The following is a 14,224-nucleotide window of genomic DNA, read 5'->3' on the forward strand; positions in this document are numbered from 1 at the left end:
TGTCAGCGTATTATGTGCCGTAACCCCCCCTAACTATACAGAGACCCCTGTTAGCGTATTATGTGCCGTAACAACCCCTAATTATACAGAGACCCCTGTCAGCGTATTATGTGCCGTAACCCCCCCTAACTATACAGAGCCCCCTGTCAGTGTATTATGGGCCATAACCCCCCTAACTATACAGAGCCTCCTGTCAGTGTATTATGTGCCTTAACCCCCCTAACTATACAGAGCCCCCTGTCAGCGTATTATGTGCCGTAACCCCCCCTAACTATACAGAGACCCCTGTTAGCGTATTATGTGCCGTAACCCCCCCTAACTATACAGAGCCCCCTGTCAGTGTATTATGTGCCATAACCCCCCCTAACTATACAGAGACCCCTGTCAGCGTATTATGTGCCGTAACCCCCCCTAACTATACAGAGACCCCTGTTAGCGTATTATGTGCCGTAACCCCCCCAACTATACAGAGCCCCCTGTCAGCGTATTATGTGCCATAACCCCCCCTAACTATACAGAGACCCCTGTCAGCGTATTATGTGCCGTAACCCCCCCTAACTATACAGAGACCCCTGTTAGCGTATTATGTGCCGTAACAACCCCTAATTATACAGAGACCCCTGTCAGCGTATTATGTGCCGTAACCCCCCCTAACTATACAGAGCCCCCTGTCAGTGTATTATGGGCCATAACCCCCCTAACTATACAGAGCCTCCTGTCAGTGTATTATGTGCCTTAACCCCCCTAACTATACAGAGCCCCCTGTCAGCGTATTATGTGCCGTAACCCCCCCTAACTATACAGAGACCCCTGTTAGCGTATTATGTGCCGTAACCCCCCCTAACTATACAGAGCCCCCTGTCAGTGTATTATGTGCCATAACCCCCCCTAACTATACAGAGACCCCTGTCAGCGTATTATGTGCCGTAACCCCCCCTAACTATACAGAGACCCCTGTTAGCGTATTATGTGCCGTAACAACCCCTAATTATACAGAGACCCCTGTCAGCGTATTATGTGCCGTAACCCCCCCAACTATACAGAGCCCCCTGTCAGCGTATTATGTGCCATAACCCCCCCTAACTATACAGAGACCCCTGTCAGCGTATTATGTGCCGTAACCCCCCCTAACTATACAGAGCCCCCTGTCAGTGTATTATGTGCCATAACCCCCCTAACTATACAGAGCCCCCTGTCAGCGTATTATGTGCCGTAACCCCCCCTAACTATACAGAGCCCCCTGTCAGCGTATTATGTGCCGTAACCCCCCCTAACTATACAGAGCCCCCTGTCAGCGTATTATGTGCCATAACCCCCCCTAACTATACAGAGCCCCCTGTCAGTGTATTATGTGCCATAACCCCCCTAACTATACAGAGCCCCCTGTCAGCGTATTATGTGCCGTAACCCCCCTAACTATACAGAGCCCCCTGTCAGCGTATTATGTGCCGTAACCCCCCTAACTATACAGAGACCCCTGTCAGTGTATTATGTGCCGTAACCCCCCCTAACTATACAGAGACCCCTGTCAGCGTATTATGTGCCGTAACCCCCCCTAACTATACAGAGACCCCTGTCAGCGTATTATGTGCCGTAACCCCCCCTAACTATACAGAGCCCCCTGTCAGTGTATTATGTGCCATAACCCCCCCTAACTATACAGAGCCCCCTGTCAGTGTATTATGTGCCGTAACCCCCCTAACTATACAGAGCCCCCTGTCAGCGTATTATGTGCCGTAACCCCCCAACTATACAGAGCCCCCTGTCAGTGTATTATGTTTTTATAATATTTCAGAAAATATTTAAGAAATTAAGTCCGCAAAAGAAACAGAATTAAAAATATAGAGATTTATTGTAATCCATTAAAAAATCATACCCCATGTAAGTAGCCTAATGTGCTTCATTCTAATCTAGCACTTAATCATAGGCTCACCAAAATTCTGTTTATGCAACTATATATACATGGTAGAACATCCACCCGCTTAAGCTAAAACCAATCAATGTCGAGTGACCTTTAACACCCACTACTAACATTTCATTCTATTAACTCCATCCAGTACAAAGTCAATTATACAGAAGTTAAAAAATACATATCACAGGGTTATATAGTAAAGATACATATATCTCGAGATAAAAATACATGTTTCAAAGTAAAAGAGATTTTTAAAAAAAATTTTTATCACTATTATTGCACTCTGCAAAATGTCTAGTGACATTGCTGTTGAATGCATACTTAGTATGACAGATTTGGCCAATATGTGGGGTAGAAAGTACTTCTATTTTTAAACCTAGTAGTATCTATGCCATCAGAACAGAATTGTGCTCAAGAAATATTCTTTGCAAGAAAAGAACAATAATAATGGCTCTCAGTCAGTTGTGATAAAACAACTTTTTTGTACTCTGAGGAAAAATGTTATCTCTCCTGCTATAATGTAAGTGTGGGGCAAATGGTACAGCCTGTGCTCATGTCTGTTTAATGTTTTGTGTAGCCGCCTGAATTCCTGTTCTCCCAAGGTAATTGCCCCTGCTGTGAGGGCAAATAAAGCCCGGACCCTCTGTATTCCAATACACATAGTTGGCCCCAAGACCCCCTGTAAGGGCTGTGCCCTGTCTGGATCCTGTATATAGACTAAACTGGGCATGCTCACTAAATGGCACCTCATTGGCCCAGTGGTATCAGCTGTGATTGGCCCCTCTGGAAGCTGCCTTTGGGTTGGCAGAAGGGACTTGGACTTGGACTCTCTGCAGATGTGGCCCTGACCCATGGGCTAGAGCAGCTGGTGAGGATAAAGGCAGACCTGGAGGCAGATTACTATGCTCTGCAGAGTGCAGGCTGGCTACCATAGGAACTATGAACAAACTGGTACTGCTGAAGATAAATAAAGAGCCTAATTTTCTAAAGGAATTGTGTGTGTGAGTCCGACCCTATGTCCACGTGCTTCGCGCGGCTCTGTGCCATTACAGTCCCTGTTTGTCTCAGTAAAAGGAACCAAACCTTGTAATAGGGACCCCCTCACTGTCACAGTATCCGGCCCTTCCTTGAAGCTGATTCCATCTTGGGGTAGGGCCAGGGCATTATGGGGTGATTGTCCTGACCAGATAGATGGGACAGACAGACAAATAGATTAGACAGAGACGATAGATAAATAAGAAGGATGGGTGGATGGATAGAGAGACAGACAAAAGTTCATTCCTGTTTTCCATTTTTAAGAAGATTATCCCCTTGCCCCAGTGAAAATTCTGGATTATCCACCAGTTGGACCATCACAAAAGGCAGTTATGCCATTCACTGGTTTTGACCCAGGGGCTAAGGGTTGGGAATAAAGTTCCACCACTTTTTTGTAAATTGAGAGCTTGTGGTCCATGTACTCAAACCAAAGAATTCTGAAGAAGTTGGAGCTCCTGATCTATTCTTTCAGCCTTTAACCAGGGCAAAGAATCAGCTTCAGGCCCGGATTTGTGGCGAGGCTACAAAGGCCCCAGACTAGGGTGACACAAATTTGGGGGTGGCATGCTGCCAAAGCTGCACCAAAATTTTGCTCACATACGGAGCAACGGCCCCCCCCATCCATATGTGGGTTTAAATGGATGCAGGATTAGGGATGCCCATATAACAAATCTGGTGCTGCTCTGCCTTCTCTTTGATCATTGTTAGGTAGGCGGGAAGCCCAATGAAGGGGATACTTACCCCTGTGCACCCCAGTAGAACCTTCCCAAGTCTGACTTCCAAACCCAAAGTGAGCTTTGCCTCCAAACTGACTAGTGCTCCTTCCGTTGGTCTTTCCCCCCCATTTCTAGTCATGCTAGGGTATTTTTTTTACTTCTACTGAGGCTGCTTTGTTGCAGGGTCCCAGATTTGCCCAGTAAGCAGAGCCCAAAGATTCCTAATTCCAGACAAATAAGCAGCTCCTACTTTCCAAGGCTTGTCTTACCTGCGCATACCTGAGGAATTCCCAGATCTGGGAGGGACTAAATCCCTACTCTCTTACATTCATTTCATTGGTTTGTTATTGCCACCTACACGTTATTTCATATTTGCTTAAGTGACTTTTCAGCGACACAGAATTTCCTTGTTTGTTCTGCCTTTGTCCTGATACTGAATCGAGCATTTCTTAATGCATAACATATCCTTACTGGGTACCTGGAAAGTACCGGATACTTCTGCAGTTCTGAACAATAAATCCACGTTCTGGGTGCAGCGTTATCACCTTATTACTGATTGTATCTGTAGTTACAGCCATTGGTCCCACACAGATAATGCATTAGGGTGCAGTTCAGTTCTATGTAATGATCTTCTGCCTGTTACATAATTACATAGTAACAAAGGGTGAAAACACACTTGCCCATAAAGTTAGATGTTTAATACTTTGTATCCCCCCCTAAGTGGCCCAAAAGCGCTGCCGCCGCACAACTGGGGCAAGTGTGAAAGATTGCGATATAGTAAATTCCATCCTGGCTGAACTGCGGTTTGTCCGGTCCTTGGAGAAGCAGCGCTACAGCCTATCTTTATGGAGAGGTTTCGATTTCTAATATGTATCAAGTCTTCGCCTAAGTATGTTTCTTTGCGTGGGTTTGTTGTGGGAGGGGGTGGGAATGGAAGCCATCATGGACAAAGGAATGGACTTTGAAAATGGCTTTCTTCTGTTGGGAGGGATGGGTGGGTTTTTGGTGAAGGTTTATTATTTTTTTGGTTGGCCTTATCTGACCTATTATGTTATGTTGATTATGTGATGTAATGTTTGTTATCCTTATGTTCGGTTTATTTTTTCTAAATAAAGAAAAATTCCTAAGTGGCCCAAAAAAATAGGGGGGCTTGACAGCTCTGCCTCCCACGTTTGCCCGCCCAGTTCTCACTCACTGGATGGACTGTTGGTTCTGAATTACAAAGTGCCAGCGGCACCTTAGAGAGACAGAGGGGACAAGTGGAGCAGCTTTTGGGCTTTTTTTATGGATATTTGACCTGAAATGTACTATGAAAAATGATGGTATATGTTCCCTTTTTTAAAGTTTTTATTTGCCTCTTTAATTTACATTAACAAATATAGAAAAAAGAACAATAAAGAGAGAGAAAGGGAGAAGAAGAGCCCAATACTAGCCAAGCCGTACATAGATTGTGCCATCTAACTCAGCCGGACACCCTCTAGTCATAGCCACCAGTTTTTGTTTAGATCACAGTTTTTATAGAGAAACTTAGAGACAGTGCTGTAACAATAGGGTTTTACTTCTTAACTGTCCGAATTGTTGAATTCGGATTTTTAGCCGTTTAGACACATAATAAATCTCGGAAAAATCTGAAGTAACTAAAGAGTTATTTATTATCCATGCCCGTGAAATGTACTTTAGAGCTGAGGCCTCTCTTCAGTAGAATAAGACACATTTTGGGTATAAATATACAAGCCAGTAACCCTGTGCTGGAACCCAGGATGGCAAATATCTCCACGGCCACCATGTATTTTCCTTTGGTGCTCAGGTAGGAGGGGATGAAAGAGACCCAGACGCTGAGGAACACCAACATGCTGAAAGTGATGTATTTGGCCTCATTGAAGCGGTCGGGTAAGTTCCTCACAAGAAACGCAACAGTGAAGCTCAACAGAGCCAAAACCCCCAGGTAGGAAATCTCCACATAAAGCAGAACAGCTGATCCCTCATTGCAGATAAGGATCATCTTTCCTTTCTCTGATTGGATGTCGTAGTCTGGGAATGGTGGAGAGAGGACCATCCATGCTAAGCAAATGGCTACCTGTCCCACCGAGCAGCCAATGACTATATAGATGGGCAGTCTGGGTCCAACCCACCTTCTCAGCTGGCTGTCCGGAGATGTAGCTCTGAAGGCAACGGCAACTGTGATGGCTTTAGCGAGTATAGAGGATTCAGCAATGGAGAAAGCCAACCCAAAGGCAGCTTGTCTGACCATGCACGCAAGAGGTTTAGGTTGGCCTATAAAGAGCAGGCACGAGAGGAACGAGAGACAGAGAGACACCAGGAGGGTGTAGCTTATATTTGTATTATTGGCTCTAACAACAGGCGTTGCACGGAATTTAATGAAAACTGCCAGTATTGTTATTGCACAAGCAGAAAGGCCAATGGAGGCCCCACCCAAACCTGCACCTAGTGGGTCTTGGTAGGAGAGGAATTCCACCAACCTTTGGAGGCACCTATCCCTTCTCTTATTGGGCCACTGGTCCTCTGGGCATTTCATACAATTGTCCATATCTGGAAAGGAAGGAGATTATTAGCGTGGCCACTATAGTACAGCAATTATTTGCCACATTACAAACATCCCATTCACTAGTGCCTGGTTCTACTCACTCCCCCTTGCCTGCACTCTTCCCTTACTAGCTCCTCATACTCTGACTACTCTGACCCCACAAGCTCAGAGGATTATCTGAAGATGATCACACTAACTTGGCAATGTAGCTCTTTCAGCCCAGATATACGTAAGGCTTTTAAATAATAATAGTAAACACAATAAAAATCCTGCACCTCAAAATTAATCATAAAAAATAGAAATGTATTGATAATAACATTGAAAGATCAGACTTAATACTCGGAATCATATTCAGACATTTAAATATACCCAGCAATGTTCAGGGATTGATAGACTCGTTGCAGGGTTTACATTGTTTGTTTTTACATTTAACATTGTGAAATTAGTTTATTTTTGTTACAGCAAAATGGTGTATTTTATTTTCCCTAGCGGAATTTCCCTGAGCTGTGCTCCTTACTGCCCACTAGGGGGAGGCACTGAGCTGTAAATCCCAGTTCCCAGTATCTTTCACAAGCAAAGAGGTTCAGGTCTACCGGGGTTCCATAACAGGTAACTGACTGCATTAGAAACCCCACAAAGTGTTCAACATTGGTGTAATGCTTTGGGACCCCAGAGAGGTTGCTGCTGTGGGGCCCATGGCCCCCAGAGTGAAAGAAGAATTTATTTACCAACCAACTGACTGGCCAATTGACTCAGCTGGCTTAGAATGGAAATTGTAAGAGAATTAAAGTGTTTTCAGGCTCAGATCCTGTACCCTCGGGTGAAGAAGCCTTTGAGAGCTGGGGGGCTCCCCTGTTGTGTCCATGAGAGATTGGACCGGTGGCAGCTAAGAGAAAGAAGCCCCTTTTCCTGATAGAGCTTATTATATGAGTATATGCTTATTACCCAATATATCTGTTACCTTTGTATTCTCCTTATGTATCTATGAATGTGTTACTTTTAGCAGTGTTATCAAATGTGCCTATTGATGCTCCTTCCTAAATCAGGGATCCGCACTAATGAGGGAACAAGGGGTTAACTCCGAGCAACAGCATCGTAGGTGTTGGGGCGACAAGTTGATCTTTGAGCGCTATTATCTGGTATATAGATATTGTATGAACAATTTTTCCCAACCTTTGGCTGATTGGCAGCTCGGTAAGTAATAAGCCCTTCACTAATTGGCTCATTTATCATTTTTTGAGTTTGTAAATTCAAGTTTGTTTTTCTAAATCGAATAAACTCGCATATCGAATGGTCTCTTATTTATTCAAAAGGAAAACTCGATCGAATAACAAACTCAAATACCTCAAATTTTCTAGTCTCATTGACAATGTGGCATTGACTTCTAAAGAAACTCACAGGCTTTTACATGGTGAGTTTTTATATTTGAGTTTTCAGGTTCTTTGCACTTAATTAATACCAGACCTTCGAGTTTATGAAACATAATTTGAATTTGAGTTTTTTTTTAGCACAAGAACGTCGATAAATCACCCCTTTAGTTTCTTTACTTTTATAAAACTTTTGTATTTGTACCTTTTAATGATCTAAAAACTTATGAGTAATTTTTGAGATGCAAACAAATTCAAGAAGATTTGTAGACATTGGAATTGAATTGGCTCCACTTTCAAGAGGGCTTATACAGTCGCTTGTGTTCTACATGGAAGGATAAAGAGAATACAGTTTATATTAAAATGTTTGGCATGCTAGGCTCGTTATCTTGAAATCGTTTCAGCCCTCATCAACTGACGTTGAACTGAAGAAGCCACACTGGTCAGGGGTGAAACCTATTCTGAACAGGAGCCACAAAAGGAGGGGTGGAAAATTGCCAAGATGACTCTACGTCTGGTCGCTTCAGCCGTATCACTACTAGATCCTGCATACCATGGCCTGGAGGAATGAAGCCTTCATAGACATATATTAGACTACATCTTTAGGTACAAAGTTGGACCAACCAGTTTGATTAGAGACTTCTCCCTCCTCACAAGGAACACAATCATAGCAACAGAGGGGTTGTCCTTCCCGTTTGGCTTTCCTGGAGCCGGGGAGGCAGCTGCTACTGCACACAGAGTGGGGAGCCTGTTGGGTGGAACAAACACTTGGGTCATGGGATTCATAATCATAAACCATAAGATCTTCTGCAAGTCACATGTCCACAATGCAAAAAGTTACTGTAAGTTTCTAAAAGCAACCTTATCATGGAGATGGGCCCACTGTGCCACACCCTGTTGTTAAGGTAACACTTATGGTTCATCCCCTTCCCACATCTCTTTTAGATTAATAAATGAAATAACTGTCAGTTCCTAGATCATGAAATCATAGAGAAGCCCTGAAACTGCCGTGTTTTAGAGATGATTTACCGATGTAGATGCACATTACAAAGTTACATAGTTAAGTTGGGTAAAAAAAGACCAAAGTCCATCAAGTTCAACCCCTCCAAGTGAACCCCAGTGCACATGTATATACACACATACTATCTATACACTCTATACAAATGGAAACCTTTATTAACTGGTTCCTCAGTTGGACAGACAGATGAAAAATAACAGTTCAGAATCTCTGCTTTTTCCCTGTTCTCATCAACCAACTGACCTCCCTCTGATACTACGGGTCTCGCTTCATTTTTTTTGTTATTTACACATTTAAAAGATAATTTGGGGTTCCTTTTACCCCTTACTGCAATACCCCCTTCCATCTCTATTTTAAAATAGCAACTATTTGTTCTTAGTCAGTGTAATTGCAGGTGTCAATAGAAACATGATGTGCACATCAGCTGTGTGTGTAGGTGTGACGCTCACAGGCAGTAAATCCTCCATGATGGTTTTGATCCCAGGGTTCCGTTTCTGTGCAATTCATCAGCAGCTAAAGAACTAAAGCTTAACACATATTAAGGCTAGACGTGTTACACTCCATGTTTCCTGTCTCTGTACCAACCCAAGGCCACCACAGCCCCATAGCAGGTAGGATTTGTGCCTCAGAAGATTCACCGGTAACTCCCCATCATCCTCTGGGCTGCTGTCCCCGAGCTTAGGGGCCAACTCACAATATACAGTATATTACTTCTCCTTATGGCAGTTTCAGTAATGTTTAAATGTTTATGTCCCTCAGCCCCAGATTGTATGTGAAACATCTCACCTCTGTATATGGGCTCCCCCACACTATGGTGCTATCTTTAATGTGGAACTGGGCAGGATGAGACCTGCAGCTGCCAACTTCTACCATTCGGTCCTTCCCATCTGGGGACACAATGCAGTTTAGGATATCGAACTCTCCGGGCATTTCCCCTTCGTCAGAGAAGGAAAAGTCCCCATCGCTCTGTGTACGAAATTGTACTTTATTTAGATGGGGCATCATCTGCAATGTACAAAAACAGCAAGACTGAGTATAATCTGCATTTCCTTATACATTTACATTTGTATTAATCCATAATGTACAACCAATACTATAGGTAGAAGGCAGTTATTCGTGAGAGCTAAAAATTAGAGCATTTCCTATCAGTCACATTTGATTTTTTTTCTGTAAAGTCTAACAAGCTGCCCAGGCTCCATTACTGTCAGTCTTGGACATCACCGAGGGACATCTAAGGAAAGTCCTCCCACAACCTCTGTTGTAAAGAATCAGTAGGAAACAGAATTTCCCCAACCTACATAGACTCCAGCAGGGAATGTGAACAATAAAAGAAGCCTTAAATGGTGATCTAAGGACCATTTCTTGCCCACAATGCACCTTGCCCTGCCGTCTTAATGCCAAGTTAAATTATGGGAGGCTCAGAAGGAAGCCCAATGACCCAAGTGAAGCAAAAGGGAAGAAGGGCATGAATAAGCTAGGAGGCAGACCCCCCCTTTTTTCTCCCCCCCCCTTCCCTTTCCAGATATCCCAGTGTTACAGGCCAGGGCAAGGAAATAAGAAGGTCCCTCCCCGGATGTTAGCTCACCAGATCTTTTCGGCGGGCAAGAGGAGCAGGAGCTGACAGCATCCCACCCTCCCTCCCCAATGGGTTAGTGTCAGTAGTCGCAGTGTGGGGGGTGGGGTCGACGTTGAGCCCCAGAGGATATTAAAAAGGTGCAGTGAGCGGGTAACCGGGTAGGCCTGGGGTCACCAGGGAGGTGGATAATCCCAGAATGGGACTTGGGTAGTAGGCAGGACACAGGCTCCGGGCCTGGGCTCAGGGTCAGACCTCTTTGGAGGATATAAGTACTGCTGTTTAATGTTTGAATTTACAAACGGTTTAATACTAGTTATGGTTGTTGATATATAGAATTGCTGATTTATATTAAATGATTTGCAATAAACAACTGCAGCCTTCTCTCCCCAATTAAGTGTCCGTTGTTTTATTGGGAGCAAGGGGGTAAAAGGGTGGGGGGCAACAGGCTCGACGCTGCATTAGTCAGGTCGTTAATACATTCACCAGTCATGAACCAGTAAGTCTGAGGCAGGAATTAGCTGGGGGAAAGAAGGGGCTCATTATCCCTCTAAAGGGGCAGACAAGGGGGAAGAACCAAACATTGTCCCTTTACTGCTTTATTATGAAACATGTCACTGTTTTTCAATGAAAAGGCAGAACTAACTGTAAATACATCCCTAGTTTATTTGGCTCAAACATAGGGATAGATCTTTATTTTTACAAAAAACTAAGCATATGAAGAAAATGAAAATGAGTATAAGCCTACCTGCCAAGGGTGGAAATGTCTGAGCCATTGCCCAGTGGAAAGGAACCCTGGTTGTGTCCGTGCCTTGGAGACCATATCATGGAACGCGTGCGCCACGGCATACACGGCTGTATAGACGCTGTAGGTGAGACGGAAGGGCTCGGAATTGCTTTTGTTTAAAGGATTTCCATTCCTATCACTGGGAAGCAAAAATAATATTTCCTCTATGTGCCTGATTGCCCTTCTAGGAACATAATCCATGAGATCTTTCATACCATGAATGTTTCCTCTTCTGGTTACAAACAGCAGGGAGCCGTTGAGCGGATAAAAACCACGTAAATAATACGCGTTTTCTAGAATAAGTGTCAGAGTAACAGAAGTAACAAAGACTTTCCCTTTTATTTCCTCCCAGTGCTCACCAATCATTAACTGGTCGAAGTATCCGATGTTGCAGTATAAAATGATCACAGTTGCAGTTGAGTTCTTGATGAGAACATTTGTTCTTTTGGTTTCCCCTTTATCTACTGGAAAAATGACATGAAACTCCACACAAATCCCATGGCTGATGAGCTGCTCCCTCAGAAGGCTACTGGACTTGGCATTGCTCTCATCAGCAGAAGCCACAATGCCAACCCAAACCCAGCCGAAGTGCTTGAGGAGCTCTATGATGGCCTGGTGGTGGGACAGCTGGTTGGGAACCGTACGGAAGAAAGAGGGAAACTGCTCCCTGTCAGAAAAGGAAGGGTCCATCGCCCCATAGCTGATCTGCTTGGAGCATAAAGAGTATTGAAAGGGACACTGCCATGATATTTATGGGGCTGTTTATTTCTAAATGACACTGTTACACAGCAAATAATTCCCTCTGCCATTTAACCTTTTATTCTTCAACCAACAAATGTATTTGTAGCTGTAATATTGGTGTGTAGGCGCCATCTCAGTGCCTTGTGCCTGAGTCTGAGCTTTCAGCCAGCGCTACACATTAGAACTGCTTTCAGCTAACCTATTGTTTCTCCTACTCCCATGTAACTGGAGGAGTCCCAAGCCGGACTTGGATTTCTTACTATTGAGTGCTATTCTGATACCTACTGGGAGCTGCTATCTTGCTCCCTTCCCATTGTTCAGCTGATCGGCTGCTGGGGGTGAGGGGGGGGATATCACTCCAACTTGCAGCGCAGCAGTAAAGTGTGCCTGAGTCTGAGCTTTCAGCCAGCGCTACACATTAGAACTGCTTTCAGCTAACCTATTGTTTCTCCTACTCCCATGTAACTGGAGGAGTCCCAAGCCGGACTTGGATTTCTTACTATTGAGTGCTATTCTGATACCTACTGGGAGCTGCTATCTTGCTCCCTTCCCATTGTTCTGCTGATCGGCTGCTGGGGGTGGGGGGGGGATATCATTCCAACTTGCAGCGCAGCAGTACAGTGTGACTGAAGTTTATCAGAGCACAGGTCACATGGCTGTGGCACCCTGGGAAATGAAGAATACTGCTAGCCCCATGGTAAATTTTAAAATTTGCCACTCACCAGATGTTATGTATTGCCTGACACATTTCACTGGCCAATCAGCATCATCATAGGCCTCTACTGATTGTGTTCTGGAGTAAAGGGGAACTGTACTAGAACCACAACTTATAACGAAACACATGAGGGTTGATTCACTAAAGTGCGATAAGCGTTATCGCATGCTTTTTTGCTGTAAAATAGACACAGAAAAAAACCATGCGATTCGCTAAAGTATTATCGCATGCGTTGAATTAGCGAATGAAAAGAATAGTAACGCATGATTCACAAAAGTGCATGAAGTGTTAAATGCGTTAATTAGCGCGTGAATCTGTGCGTATTTTAGCGCCTAATTGGGGGAGGCATTGTGCAGACCACATTTTTCATTTTTGAGGGTAAAAAGGCAATATGGGGTTGGCAATGGGGTTTTTCTTTGATTTAGAGGAGGAACATCGAGTCCCTGAGCCTTCCAGAGTCATGTGACCTCGCTTTTTTAACGAAAGGGCCACATTAGAGGGCTTAAGAGAGGATGAAGAGGTCAGGCGCTACAGGCTCGATAGGGCAGCGATATCCAGCCTGTATGAGTTGCTTGAGCCTCCCCTGCAGCCACTGACTCGCCAAAGCCGTGCTGTCCCTGGAATGGTCAAACTGCTGTGCTCGGTGCACTTTTTGGCCACTGGCAGTTTCCAGAGGGTCGGGGGGGTTTACGGGGGGGTGTCATAGCCCACCTTTTCACGGTGCCTTGGCCAGGTCCTGGACGACATCTGCTCAGTGTCTGTGAATTTTATCTTGTTCCCCAAAAATCGGAACCAGTGGAACGCCGTGAAAAGGCAATTTTATGGGGTAAGTGGCATCCCCAATGTGTTGGGTACAATTGATTGCACCCATGTGGCATTAAACCCCCCCAAGACAGGGAGCACATATTTAGAAACCGTAAGAGCTACCACTCCCTCAATGTGCAGGTGGTGTGTGATGCACAGATGAACATCCTGAGCGTCGTGTCTGGGTTCCCCGGCTCCTCTCACGATGCTTACACCCTAAGGCAGTCCGCACTTTACCATTCTTTCGAGACAGGACAAATGCCTCACGGGTGGCTGTTAGGTAAGTATTTGTGTCACTTATCTAGCACAACTTGCCCACATTTGCTTTGTGTGTCCCACTGTCAAACCAGTCCCTGCCTGCCATAAGCTTGTTATGCAATGTGTAAAGTGCCCTCTTTTGCCACTGGGAGAGTCAAAGTAGCTGCTTGTAGTGTCACCTATCAGTCTCATACCTGTTGCACACAAGTCACATCTGTTGCAAAAGGGCCCTGTTTTGACACAGGGAGACTGGAAGCAGCTTATTTGTTTGTAGCATCTTATTCCATCTTATTTTATTTCAGGAGATGCTGGCTACCCGTGCGGTCGGTGGCTCATCGCCCCCATTCATAGGCCGCGTACACGGGCCGAGCGTGCTTTTAATCAAGCACATGTGAGAGTGCGGTCTGTGATTGAGCGGACATTTGGGGTCCTTAAAAGCCGGTTCCGCTGCCTGGATAAATCAGGAGGCAGCCTCATGTACAGCCCCACCAAAGTTTCTGCAATTGTGGCTGTGTGTGCTGTACTGCACAATCTGGGGAACCGGCACGGCTTACCAGGCAATGTGGCCCTGGAGGACCCCATACATCCCCAAGATCCTGTCCAATGTGCGGATGCCAGAGAGAATGAAGTCCGGGGACAAATTGTTACCAATTACTTTTCCTGTAAGTACCTACAATATTTAATCCCATACACAAGAAATACCAAACAACTTCTCCAAAAAAAAAAAAGGTTTTATTTACAGGGAACCCACTT

At 44.7% G+C, this 14,224-nt stretch overlaps 1 protein-coding gene across 1 annotated transcript; it reads right to left on the reverse strand.

Annotated features, from left to right (window-relative positions):
* Nucleotides 1-5,308: 5,308 nt before the first annotated feature.
* LOC116408623 (vomeronasal type-2 receptor 26-like) lies at nucleotides 5,309-11,643 on the reverse strand. Its single transcript, XM_031896263.1, has 4 exons — nucleotides 10,915-11,643; nucleotides 9,380-9,598; nucleotides 8,200-8,323; nucleotides 5,309-6,213 (listed from the first exon to the last, which is right to left on the reverse strand). The coding sequence occupies exons 1-4, from the start codon at nucleotides 11,641-11,643 to the stop codon at nucleotides 5,309-5,311; spliced, it is 1,977 nt and encodes a 658-aa protein (XP_031752123.1).
* Nucleotides 11,644-14,224: the final 2,581 nt, after the last annotated feature.

Source organism: Xenopus tropicalis, chromosome 2 (assembly GCF_000004195.4).
Source record: "Xenopus tropicalis strain Nigerian chromosome 2, UCB_Xtro_10.0, whole genome shotgun sequence".
In the NCBI taxonomy this organism is placed as follows: domain Eukaryota; kingdom Metazoa; phylum Chordata; class Amphibia; order Anura; family Pipidae; genus Xenopus; species Xenopus tropicalis.

Bases quoted from the DNA above. Each gene is read 5' to 3' on its own strand.
- LOC116408623 (XM_031896263.1), bottom strand. From the start codon at position 11,643: ATGGACCCTTCCTTTTCTGACAGGGAGCAGTTTCCCTCTTTCTTCCGT. The intron at 8,324-9,379 runs GTGAGATGTTTC...TCCACCCAACAG, and splicing joins GGGGGAGCCCATATACAGAG to GCTCCCCACTCTGTGTGCAG. The intron at 6,214-8,199 runs GTTGGTCCAACT...CTTCCTTTCCAG, and splicing joins AGAAGTCTCTAATCAAACTG to ATATGGACAATTGTATGAAA.